At 34.1% G+C, this 13,409-nt stretch overlaps 1 protein-coding gene across 4 annotated transcripts in view; it reads right to left on the reverse strand.

The window, feature by feature from the left end:
- The window catches only part of LOC112046728 (zinc finger protein 608), a 195,254-nt gene that overhangs the window by 16,912 nt on the left and 164,933 nt on the right, over nt 1–13,409 (reverse strand). For 3 of the 4 annotated variants that reach the window (XM_052887859.1, XM_052887858.1, XM_052887861.1), the window contains one exon: nt 6,534–6,657. In XM_052887859.1, the coding sequence (XP_052743819.1) occupies nt 6,534–6,657 (124 nt within the window). The remainder of the gene's footprint in view (nt 1–6,533; nt 6,658–13,409) is intronic. The other variant, XM_052887860.1, reaches the window with a different exon arrangement.

Genomic DNA, 13,409 nt, shown 5'->3' on the forward strand with positions numbered 1-13,409 from the left:
TCTGCCAATCCGCATTGGGCCAGCGTGGTGGACTATTGGCCTAACCCCTCTCATTCTGAGAGGAGACTCGAGCTCAGCAGTGAGCCGAATATGGGTTGATGACGATACGAATAAGAAAAATAAATTTAATCCAGCCTCATATTGCAACACCATTTAAACTTTTCTTTATGGTGGAAAGAATTTCTGGCATAAAAGTCGTTTCAAGTCAATTTCATGACCTTCGGGAGTTTCACAAAATTTTGAACTTATAATTGACGGGTTAGTTATAACCTGCTACCTCCGAAAGACTACATCCATAGTTAGTTCCGTACCTATATGGTAGAAGCATGACCTGACTTTCAGCTTTTTAAAAAAAGAGGTAGGTCTGTCCATCACAGACTTCTATCCATAACAGAATTGAATATTCTTTTTAAAAATAAAAAACAAATAGCTTCTTGCAAAAAGTTCCATAATTACAGTCCCGGAGTTACTTTGTTCGTTATATTTTAAAAAGGAGCTTAAGTTTCCAAGAGGCGAAGTACTAGGAAAGCAGGAATATTAAAAAGTGGGCAGACAGCTTCGGAACTCAGGAAATTGTCGGGCGCGCGTCTCACTTTTATTATTTAGGGGTTGGATTCACCAACTGTTCCCTTCCTTTTCCCGGATGCACACGGCTATCTTTAATGGCTGATTACATTACAATTTGCATGAAATTTAATAAAAATAATTGTAAATTGGTCATTTCTAAAATAGATATTTATTATTAGGTAGGTTACTAAGATTGTTCTTGTAGCTTGTTAATTACATGAGTATGAGTAATTAAAATAATTATACGTTTTTACAGGCTACAATTTACATGATCTGATATTTTTAATATGCTTTTAATTTCAATGTTTTGATTTAGATAAGACGATTTTATAAATAATTAATTATTATTTGCAATTTTGTTTAAAAAGTCTTTAGCGATTATAATTTAATTCAATAAATATAACACCAAGGTTAAGTAGAGTTAAAGTTTAAATAATAATTTACAATACTTTCTTTGTTTATTTATTAAACTCATAAATTAAGACGAAAGTTATCCCCTGGACTTCTACTATAACAAAAACACTAGCGCAAACCCGCGACCTCGAAAACATGTGTGATAGCAATTAAATATTAACAACAAGGATAAATTGACTTACTTTCTACTGGCAACATTCCATCTTCATAATTACGTCAAAGTTTAAACTGTTTGTCATATTCTCAGAACACAGAAAAATCCAGATACCACATTTAGCCGTCATTATAAAGCACGCATTGTGTCCATAAATTGTACCTGTATAGCATGTCACACGGCTTACTCAGTGTGTCTTATCGCTTGTTCAATTGTCAATTCATTTATTTCATTTAGACTTAGTTTACAAGCACTTTCGAAATATTAGGTATTAATATTATAAAATTATAGTGACAATAATTAATCGTAAACTTGAAATTAAATTTAGGAGGGTTCCAAAGTGCCTTGATCCGAGAAGAGCCCACAACATACAATTCATTTCCAAACTTTTTTGACTTAAACATTTATAGTCATTAATTTTATATTAATTAAATAGTATAAGCTTGCGTTTAATAAAATCTTTGAACTTATTGAGAGACATGCCCATGATTCGTGAAATTACACCAAAAAAGAGTAATTCCAACGGCTTTATTCCTACACTCGATCACACCTTCTGGAGTCTTCTGTATTCTGAGATTATATTATGCTTCATTTTTAGTTAATTTTGGCCTGTCGCCGTATTTTACTATAGCTCTATGTAATTTAGTATTTTTTCAGTAGATGTATTCATATTCAAAGTATAATCCATCGTCATTCAACTATTCTGTTTTCATGTTACATACATACAAACTTTTATATTTATATTAGTGGATGACTGAGACACGTGGTAACCCATTCGGATCTATAAAGGGGAACAAGTATGAGTTTTGCGTAATTGTTTACGAATCGCTCGCAAGAGAAGCTTTTGAAAAATATTTTTTGCTATTTTTGTCACATTTTTCATTTATGATCCGTTCCTATATGATGTTTCTATAGCATAATTCTAGTCTTCTTCAAAGAACTATCCAATACAATTTTTCAATTGGAACCAGTAGTTTCTAAGATTAGCGCGTTCAAACAAACAAACTCTTCAGCTTTACAATAGTTTTGAATTTTTTATCAAATCATCATGTAATTGTTAAGTCATAAACTAATCATGAACAAGGCCTTTTACATTTTCAATTAACCGACCGACTAACGGGGGGATCTAACTAATGTTTCCTGATTGAGATCGCAATGGGCGCACCAGGAGAGCAGAGCGGTGGAATAGGTTCATTTAGGATGCTAATTACCGCGGCCCGTAATCAACTGACTAATGGTTGTGAAGCTCCCGCCATTGCTTTTACATTTTCTTTTACGCTCTAACATTGAGGGATTTTTTGTTCTATATAATTATATTGCTTTACCTAACATCTATTTTTAAGTTAAACAATTTCTTAGAAGAATAGATTACAGTATGTGATAGTCAGATCTTCGTAATTTTATAAAACTGAAAGTTTGTTATATATATCACAAACATAAAAACGTCAACATTAGCAAATTTCATACGGACTACTTAAAAGTATATTGGTATTATTAAGTATTGGTATTGGTAAGTATCTTGGTTGTAATCTGAAGTGGCCTTAATTAAATACTTATCTGTTATTGTTACACTGTTGAAAAGAATTGTTAATATCTTGATGAATATGAGGTTTAGATTTGATGGAAATCTGGAAAAATTTAGCCAACATGTATGGCCATATTATGGATTTAAAAAAATAAACAAGAAGTAAAATACACTTAAAAATTAGAAACGACAAAGGATTAAGTATTTTATAATTTTTAGACGATATAAAAATAATAATGCTACATAATACTCGTACATATTAAGAAATTAATAATTCAAAATTTCAAAAAAAAGAAAACATAAATGTAGATACCACCGAGAGTTAAATACACCAGTAACTTATCTCTTGATACTGATTTTTATTCATTCATACATCAGGGCATATAAGCAGTAAAGTAAATATAAAGCTGCAATTTTTAATTAACTTTGCGAACAAGATTCCAAGACCGCAAAGTTTGCTTTATGTTGAAAGGGTGTAAATGGATGCTAACTTTGTACGATCGGGAACAATGGATCCGGTAAACTTTAAAATTCTATTATATTACATTTGCTTTGGTCGTAAAATACCTGGTTTTATTGACAAAAGACTTCTCGGTTACCCACTTTGAAGTAGAGAAAGTTAAAGTTTTGTGGATATGAGATGTGTTTATTTTTTATACAAAGATACCTAAAAAGGTGTTGATATGTGAAGGCATGTTAATACCTAAGAGCATTGTTTTATCTGTCTGTATTCTTACGTTAATTTCCGGAAGTATGTATGGGACTGCTAAAACTAGGTAAAAATATTACAGACATACTAAGAACTACTACATTTATAATATTACTATGGATTATTATCTGTAGCGAATCAATTTTTAGCAGTAATTACTAATTAGTCATTTCAGACGGACTTTAAAAAATTGTTCCAAAAATATGAATACCATCAGTTACCAATTTAAAGATTACAAAAGAAAGTAATTAAAAGCTTTTGAACAGTGAAAATATTGGGAAATTTCCACGCAAAATAACTCGACAGTATTCAATTTCCCTAAGCCCGGCCAACGTCAACGAAAATAAATAAATTGGGAGGGAGTGAGACCTCCCCCAACTCCGTGGATAAATTTGGAGTGCCGGCGGGCAGATGTTGATTTATTATTACTTTTTATTGTAATTATATGTAACGCCAGGGGAGATCTATTGTATTACTAATAGCATGTACAACGGACACGCGATTATAGAATTAACGCCAAACGTATCACGGGAAAACCATCTCTAATCTACAATACAGAAGTGATACAATTGCGTGCACTGATTCAATGTTTTGAGAGTTTGGGGTGCCCGATTTCTGTAATACAATGTATTTTTTTTGTAATGATAGACGGTTGCGTATCATAGACGGATTTCAGCGGGATGAGAAATAGGGCTTATCGAAGAATAAATGACTACAACATAAAGGAATATCATGTGTTCAGTTTGGAATACAATGGAGAAATATCGGCCCAGATTATAAATCAATGGCTAGAAAAGAGGGCGCAAAATGTATTGCTCATTCTAGATATTGCTTGAGCGAGTCTGTTGCGTAAGACGCTTGAGCCACTTATTAATCGATTAAGCGACGCGCTTAATGGTGTAGAAGGCTTCCAAATTAGGCATAATTTCAGTTTGTACTTTGATGACTTTACTCTTTGCTTATTACCATAACTGTATAATCTATCTACTATATACAAATAAGTCGGGTTTTCCTTCCTGACGCTATAACTCCAGAACGCACGAACCGATTTCCACGGTTTTGCATTCGTTGGAAAGGTCTCGGGCTCCGTGAGGTTTATAGCAAAGAAAATTAGGGGTAGGGTAGAGGTAGGGTAGGGGTAGGGTAGGAATAGGGTTGGGCTAGGGTAGGGGTAGGGTAGAGGTAGGGTAGGGGTAGGGTAGGAGTAGGGTAGGGCTAGGGTAGGGTAGGGTAGGGTAGGGATAGGGTAGGGGTAGGGTAGGCAAGGGTAGGGTAGGGGTAGTGTATGGATAGGGTAGAGATAGGGTAGGTTGGGGCTAGGGTAGGCGTAGTTAAAAGTTTACATCGACTTTCACGCGGACGAAGTCGCGGGCGTCCGCTAGTACTTCCATACTAATATTATAAATGCAAAAGAAAGTCTATCTGTCTGTTACCTTTTCACGGCTAAACGGCTGAACCGATCAAAATGAATTTTGGAATTATGATAAATGCGACATTGGAGCAGAACATAGGCTACTTTTATCCCTAAAACATAAAGAGAAGGAGATGAAATAGTGGTTGAAAGTTCGTATAGAACGTCGTCCATTTTTAGAGTTACTGTAATAAAAACTTGTGCATAAATCATAAAAAAAAATACGAAATGTAATGCGATTTAAGAATTTTTAAAATTTAACTGCAAAACGGGGTTTGGTTTTGGGTTTAAACAGGGGTTGAACTTTTTATGACAGTATCATCTTTCAAGTCAAGTTATGTTTGCGATAAATAAATGGGGATTAAAAGCTTAAACTAACTATTAGCAGACGAAGTCACGGGCGACCGCTAGTAATTGTTGAGAGAGGAGTATTATTGAGTGGATGAAACAATGAAAGGCCCTTTCTCTCATTCTATAGGCCCTATAAAAACAAACGTGAATGGATAATATTTTCTCCAAAACATGTGTTAGTAAATAAGTTTGGTTAACACCACAAAAAATGCTGAACAAGTAATAAAGCAAAGAAGAGGTAATGAATATATTCTGGTGAAAAGGAAACTTTAATGGTTCGAACGTCCCTCCATTAATTACGGATTTAAGAGGCAATCAGTCAAACGTCACTGCAATATTTATATAGTGCATTTAAAATTTAATTTGCGCGTGCCATAAAAGACCGGTCTCTGCGATCTGGCCATACGGTAAAATATTTAAACTTTATAAATTTAAACGTTTTTATACAAAATATACTTCAAGGATAATAATATATTTATCTTAATATGGGCGTAATTAGTAATGTTTGCAGTCTACGAGTATAATAATTGAGTTTGGTTTAATGTTTTCATTCCACTACGATCTAGATTAATACAGTATATACTTGTTGGTTTACATCGTTTTATTTGTACTGACAAAACAATACAAATTTATGTAGTCTGTCTCATATTGTGTCATGGATCTTGTGGATTATTTTGGGTCTACTGGAATCTACGTAATTTCGAACCCAGCTTATGATAGATTATCGCGTATTAAAAGCGAAATAAATATAAGTACTGTACATTTTAATACACTTTGACTTATTATATTCCATATTATCAAAACCTAAATACATCAAACATACACAAGAAACTTCGATAAATTTCATAATTTTCATCTGAAGGTGATGATATTATTTTTGGGGACAACTTGTTTACAATAACTTATATTTTGAAAAATGAACTTTCCCCAGCACCAAACTGTGTCTTGTATTGTGTTACCGCAGATATTGTGTTATTTGCTTGCTAGCCCATCCCACTACGTGATTATACCGTTTTTATCGAGTTGACATAATATATTTTATGTGTATTGATTAATGCAAGGAAGGACTACTTTAACGGTATATAGGTATGTACTTTAATTAGCTCGCTGTCCAAACTCGAAGAATAAATAAATAAATCCGGCTCAAATTTCAAATCTTTCTAATAAATAAATTATTTAATTTAAACAACAATTTCAATAATGATAGGTTGGGATCATGGACATTTCTTTTGTGAAAATAGATTTTGGAATCTATCTTTCTGACCATTCGAAATTTGGTGCTTAGAGGGGTCGGTATGTGTGGACTGCGAAGCGGACACAAGTATTAGGCGTGCATAAGCGTGCTGGAGGTGTGATGTTAGGCGCTACGGTGCGTTGGGTTCGTGCGCTAGTAACAACTCACCACCTTCCGTTTCGTGCCACACGATGCCCTCCAGCGTGACCGAGGTACCAGGCTCGCATGGCCCTAGGCAGTCTGGCTCTGTGATCGTTCCCACTGAAGTGCCGACGCATACTTCAGCAGTCTCCTGTGGAAGAAGTTTTTCAATTTAAGTCCCATTCCTTCGAATGTATTGATGAATTCCTCTAAATCACAATGCGTCTGATATTATAGATGATAGTTAAATATAGTTAGATCTGCTTGCGTTTAGGAAAGAAACATAAGCCTTAAGATAAAACAGTAGTAGAGTATAGTGATAATTTACTATAATAATTAATGGTAAGCTGATAAAAAAAGTAGGGAAAACTCACAAAATTCAACAACTAACGATTTTGCGCAGTTACAATGTGATAAAGTATAAACGATCAAGTAGTTTCAACTTTCATGTCAAGTATGTAAGGAGTAGTAAATTGGTTAAAAACTAAACGCACAAAGAAACGTACTGACACGTAAAACGACTGTATTATTTACAGATAGGAAAAAACAGTTGTTACAATATAAAAATAATACAGTGAGATTGACGTTTCAGGTTTTATAACCACAGAACATAGAAAAATTAAGGCTACGCTGACGCTGTCTGACTTGATTAGATCTATTGTGTAAACTTAAGGAAAACTTTTTATTTATAAAATAAGGACTAGAGATATATTCTACTGGGATTGCATAAAATGCAAAGAGCGTTTACGGCATAGAACATAATCAAATGAAGCCATTTACATTCAGCGACCGATATGAGAGTAGCACAACCATATCGCCCCCTCTCCCTCACGCACGCGGTTAATGGCATCGCAAATTATGGAGCCGAGCATCCCCTGTTGAATCCGTAGAGATGTCGACTCACAAATGTAGCTACTATCGGAAAAATAAAATTTTATTCGAATTGCTGGAAGTTATAATCTTTTCACGTTTCAGTAACAACTAATGCTGAAGGGGGAAAGATACGACGATAAAGGAGAATATTATTTTGGAAGATAAATAACTTTTATACCGTGTTATTTTAATACAGTTTGTTTTATTTGTAGCTTTACAGACGCAATATTTAATAGCACACAGTTACATACATAACAATAAAGTAATTAAAACAACCTTATTCAAACAGTCAAACAAAGTTTGTTAATTTTAAAAAATACAATAAACCGACACATGACTATTTGAGGCAACGTTGTGTCTGCAAGAAGATTAGATATTAAAAAATGTTTGCACGCTATTTGCTCGTATGTAGACATAACTTATGCAATTTAAAACTCCTATCATTTTATTTTATTACCAAATTCTAACTTCGTACATATAAACTAGATATTATGAACTTTAATAAGCTGCAAGTGTACTAGGAGAATATAACTTGCACGATAACTCGAGCCATTAGCATGCAAAATGCTCTTAATTCGTATGAATAAAGAACAGCTGACAGTTAATCTGAGAATTATTCCACACAGCGCGTCTAGACTTCATAGCTAAGGAGTTAACAGTAAAAAAAGAACTAATCATTAATGCGTATTATGACTGACTAAATTCACCAACATGTAATGTTATTAAAATAATTACTTTAGAAATACTATATATTTAACAACTATTAAATAAAAAAACAATTAATACATTTAGAAATAGGAAATTTTCTGTGTTGAATATAAAAAGTGCCTCGTACTTTCACAATAGCAAAAAAATTGTTTATTTTTCATCGTGTGCAAAAATAACCACGGCCTCCTATGATACGTTAGTATGAGCAAATGGATACGGCGCTGTGACCGGCATCGACAGCTGAATACAAGAAGTCGTTTCGTTGTAATTCATCCTAAAAACGTGCTCACGAATAGCCCATTAATCGAGCTATAATGTCTATTTGTGAATTATAAGTACCCACCTCCCTTTAATGATGTACTATAACTCGGTAGAAATTGTTAAAGAGATGTTGTGGGTAGGTGGTCTTCTTGTAATAAATAATAATTTAAGAGCCACAATTACCTCAAGGATAAAAGACTGTGAAACGTCCTCGCAATCCTCCAATCCTAGTTATTAAAACCTGGCACACGCTTTTTGTTTAGTTGTGTCAGGAAGGGACAGTATATCTTGTACTGCTATGTATTTCTGTGATTAATAATACTGATATATCACTATACTGTCAATGTAAAGTATAATTATTATTGCTCTGAGATATCTACAACGATGATTTTAGCTGAGTTCTCTATCGTTAAGAAATGTGTAGAGTAAAGAAATTCTAAAGTCATAGATTTAACCCGCATTCGATATTAGTGGACCATTGATCATTTCAATTTATTTATTGACGTTCGTACATTTTAGAGTTACAGTGACCGACGAAATAAACAATCATAAATGTACGGAAGTCACAATAAATAGGTTTAATCAGAAGTGGGATAAGCTTTATCAACACACATAAAATACTCTGTAGACAGTAAAAACCTTGTGGCATATAACCTTCTCATGATAAATGTATTATGGCCCACTTATATCATTAGTCTTACCAATGTAATCGCATGTCTGAGCATCTCCAACGATAGCATCAAATAGTTGATTATCATCGTACCCACGCGTCGAATATAAATAGCGTAAACGCTGTATTGTTAGACTGAGACAAATGTGCGATCTACGCCCACGCGGCGGGTATTACGAGAGACAATACTATGTTTATTTGTACAGTTAAGTCGCATATTAATATTTTAACACGTCATGTCTACATTGAGCGCTCTACAGGCGACTTGTTCCGTCTGGACGGAACGCAGACTGATCCACGTATTTCATAAGGATACATTTCTCAAGAGATAATATATCTTTCGAATATGGCATATTCGGCTCACTGCTGAGCTCGAGTCACTCAGAATGAGAGGGGTTAGGCCAAATAGTCCATCACGCATAATAATTAATAGTAAACCTAATACCTCCAGACATATGTATACTATACTATGTTTATTTGTACAGTTAAGTCGCATATTATTATTTTAACACATAGAGCGTTGTAGGAGCGAATTGTGCAGCTTTCCCTGAAAATCATCAGACGGAACACAGACCGGCCCGCTTCCTAATGAGAGAATAATGTATTTTACACGAGATGATTATGATATGATTATTTGTACAGTTAAGTGGCGCATTAATATCTTAACACATCATGTCTACATCGAGCGATGTATAAGGGTGTCGTTCCATCTAGCCGTAATATCGCCAGACGGAACACAACTAGAATAATGTATTTTTCAAGAGATATTAGGTAAGTGTACTTACTTACTTAAGTAACGCATATTTTTGTCTATATAAGGAAATTGAAAAATATTTCGTTCGTGATTCAGAAAAAACACCGCGCTATAATTACTTTAATGTCAAAAACCCATGCTGTGATTTTATCTGCCTGTTACAGAAGTAGTTAGTTTTGTCACAGAAGGAACGAATTGTACAGTTAAGCATAAATATAATATTACCACACAATTTATAAAATTAACATTAATATAAATAATGATACTTTATTTTACAAATAATTGACTTTCTAACTGATCATCAAATAGAACGCAGAAAGCACACTGCGCACCAATTAAAGTTCTGTGAGCAAAGTAATTTGTGTGGTGACAGTGTCAACGCGTGATTTAGTATGATAAATGTCAGTTACAGGAGATAATACTATGTTTATTTGTACAGTTAGGCCGCATATTAATATTTCGACACGCCATGTCGCCATTAAGTTCTTTATGAACGACTTGCCGTTAGAACTCGAGGGGAGGCATTGTACGTATAGAGGGGGCGCACTTAGGCAGATTACACGCGTAAGATTATTATGTCGTACGACAGAGTGCATACTATAAAATTTATAGCGTAGTTTTTATAGTACATAATAAAGTGTAATGACTTCTGTTACAACATGTTCGATCTTTTTTAAGTGTTGAGCTAGTAGCAGTAGTAGTAGCGTTACGAATAGATAAAATTGACTTTTACAAAACGGCAAAAAGATAAGACTACATTGTCATTCCAAAAATGTTAGGTAATTCTTAGTTATTTTTTCCAAGCACTTATTTAATTTTCCCTGGCAAAATGTTGAAAACTAAATTAGAACTAAACTTTTTGGGATACCTGTTATCTACTTGCGTATTTTCGGTGACAATCAACCAATAATGCAATCAGAATGTGACCATCAAAACTCCTAGACTAAACAAGATAAACCCATCGAAATTGAGCTTTTTTGACATGACAAACACTCCGACGCTATACGAGTTTTCATACTCTATTTCGAACATTTAAACCTTATGTTATATAATAAAATATTATTAATAAATTAATTTATCGAAAAAGTCTAGTTTACAGCCGCCCTTACAAACGTTCAATGCTCGCTCCCAGTCTGCAAACAGGGGTCGGCAGCTGCCGCTTTATCTCCTCAAAACGAACTTTATGGTAGGAACTTGAAAAAAACTTTTCACATTAACATTTCAATAAAACTCTAGAGCGTATCGAACGCAAATAAGAGTACCGCGCCGGTGTCAAAAGACAATAGATGGTAAATCAATTCAGGGGGACAAAGCGGCGCGTCGAAGCGGGAATGTAAGTAGACTTCGATTAAGACGTCGAAGGGAATCGTTTGAAGATTTCTCTTTGAAGCGCATCGCAGGAACTAATTTGTAGTCTCGGCCGCCGCGCCGCGAATGGAAAGCGCGGCAACACCTACATGCCTAATGACTCGTTACAATGTCTCCACGCGCCGACCCCTGACTCACGGTATCGCTGTACCGATCGTAACATCACTGTTGTTATATGCAAATCCAAAGTGGACTGCGACGTCTTATGTTTTCCTAGTATTTTCACTGTAGATGTTGGGATCGCTATTCGGAAAATTTCATCTATTTCCGTTAATTTATTTGTTTCCGATTTTCCACAGATATTTATTTGTTTTCCGTAAGTAATATTATAATCTAAATTAAAGTTATATAATTTGTATTAAAACTCCTATTTGACAAAGTGTTAATTAAATAAATGGGTAAATTATTGTTATAAGTAGTTACAGTGTGTGGGTATGTTTTTTTGAAGACAAGACAACTTTCTAAAACCACCCAGACCTTTTAACAATATTGTGAATTAGGGTTAAAATACTTTAAGCGTTCATCATTAAAATTATTCAAGCAAATGGCACATCACTGAATTAACGTTTATCGTGGACGGGCGTTGCGTGCCAAAGGCAATAAACATTCGAGCGGGTTCGAGGCATCTTGTTTATACAAAATGTACGCAAGCCACCGGGTTAAACGATAAATTGCTAGCTGAATAGCAGTGAGTTGTGACAAAGACTGTTTGTTCTGGCTAATGGTCATAGTCTTACAACGCTGCATGTGACTACAAGTATTGGGTCATGAAATTTTGATGGTACTGTTAAGTATATTTTAGGAACAAATCCCCGTTGCCTATGTAGTTATTAACTCCTTTATTAGTATTTCTTTTTGTTATAACATTTTTTGCGGAAAAAAATCATCTGTACCTAGCGTGTTAGTGGTTGGTAAATTCTATAATGTTTTATAGGTCTCAGATTTATTGTTCTTAACGCCATTTTGTAAAACATTTTTCAGTCATCAGGATGTTATTAAAAATGACACCATCATAACTTGATAATTGTCCACAATTGCATTTTGACGGTTTAAAAATAGTTGAAGAAAATTAAATCTAAATACCTTCGATCAAAGTTTAATATTAAAGCTGGCTGTCCAAATTCAAAGCAAAATCAACCATGAATGAATGAAAATGATTCGTTTAAGGTTGAATTTATAAATGCCTACTTGAAAACTCCACCAAAAAGTTGTTATTGGCACTCAAGTAGTGAGGACGTTGTTTGGTTACTGATTGTGTATTTTTAATGATGTATTAATAATGATCACAGTCTGATTCAAGTACAAATAACGACTATAAGAAGATACAAGACACCAGTAACAACTGACAAAATTTACTATAGTTATAGTTGGTGCTAGATGGCGTTACTTGGTGTGGATATGCAATTTTATTCTTTTACATGTTTTATTTTTTAAGGAAAGACACTTAGAAAGATTTATATTCAATAAGCGTTGATGAAATAATGATAAGACTGGGTTGATGAAATAATTTAAACAACCAAAGCAAAAGTAAATACTTGCTTTTAGGAAAATGCTCTAACTTATTATAGAACTCATATCACTGCGACATAGTAGTAAGCGCAAACCTTTCATAAAAAAATATTTTTTGTATATAGATTCCTCTAGTCTTACTGATTTATTGCAATAAAATCCATTCAACTATTGCATAATAAAAACCTCAATCTACAAAAAAAACAGATGTTATGTATCATAGGGAACACCGGCGCGAAAGTTGGGCGTTTCCGTCGGTCTGAATTAATTCTAACAATCATAATAAAATGTTAGTCGATAGCAACCTACAAGAGTACCGTAGCAATAAAAATTACAATTGTGGGTTACGAACTGTTTGTAGTCGGCTTTCACACGATTTCGGCGTAAGCTACATAGAAAATTAACATGTAAATGAAAGGCACGAAACGAATCAGAAAGAAAGCTTTGCGTGATTGAAATAATAATTGTTTCCCTCGTCAACCTTGAGTGGTGTTACTATAAGGTTTTAAAGTAACACCAAGTAACGTAGTTCGAGTATGTATGATAAAAAGATATCTTTCCATAAATTCTACGTAATAAGTATGCACCTGAATTTTAATGCAAGAACTTGGTCTCTACTTAACACAACATTGTAGTGTGGTGAGTCTGAAGTTTTAACTTCAAATCTCCTCCTCATAAACGGAGGGAGGCCAGGCCCTATGCGGTTGATGATGAATAAATTAAAACCATGCGTTGACGTAAAAAAGAAAGACGTCAAAGT

This window comes from Bicyclus anynana, chromosome 20 (genome assembly GCF_947172395.1).
Source record: "Bicyclus anynana chromosome 20, ilBicAnyn1.1, whole genome shotgun sequence".
Lineage (NCBI taxonomy): Eukaryota > Metazoa > Arthropoda > Insecta > Lepidoptera > Nymphalidae > Bicyclus > Bicyclus anynana.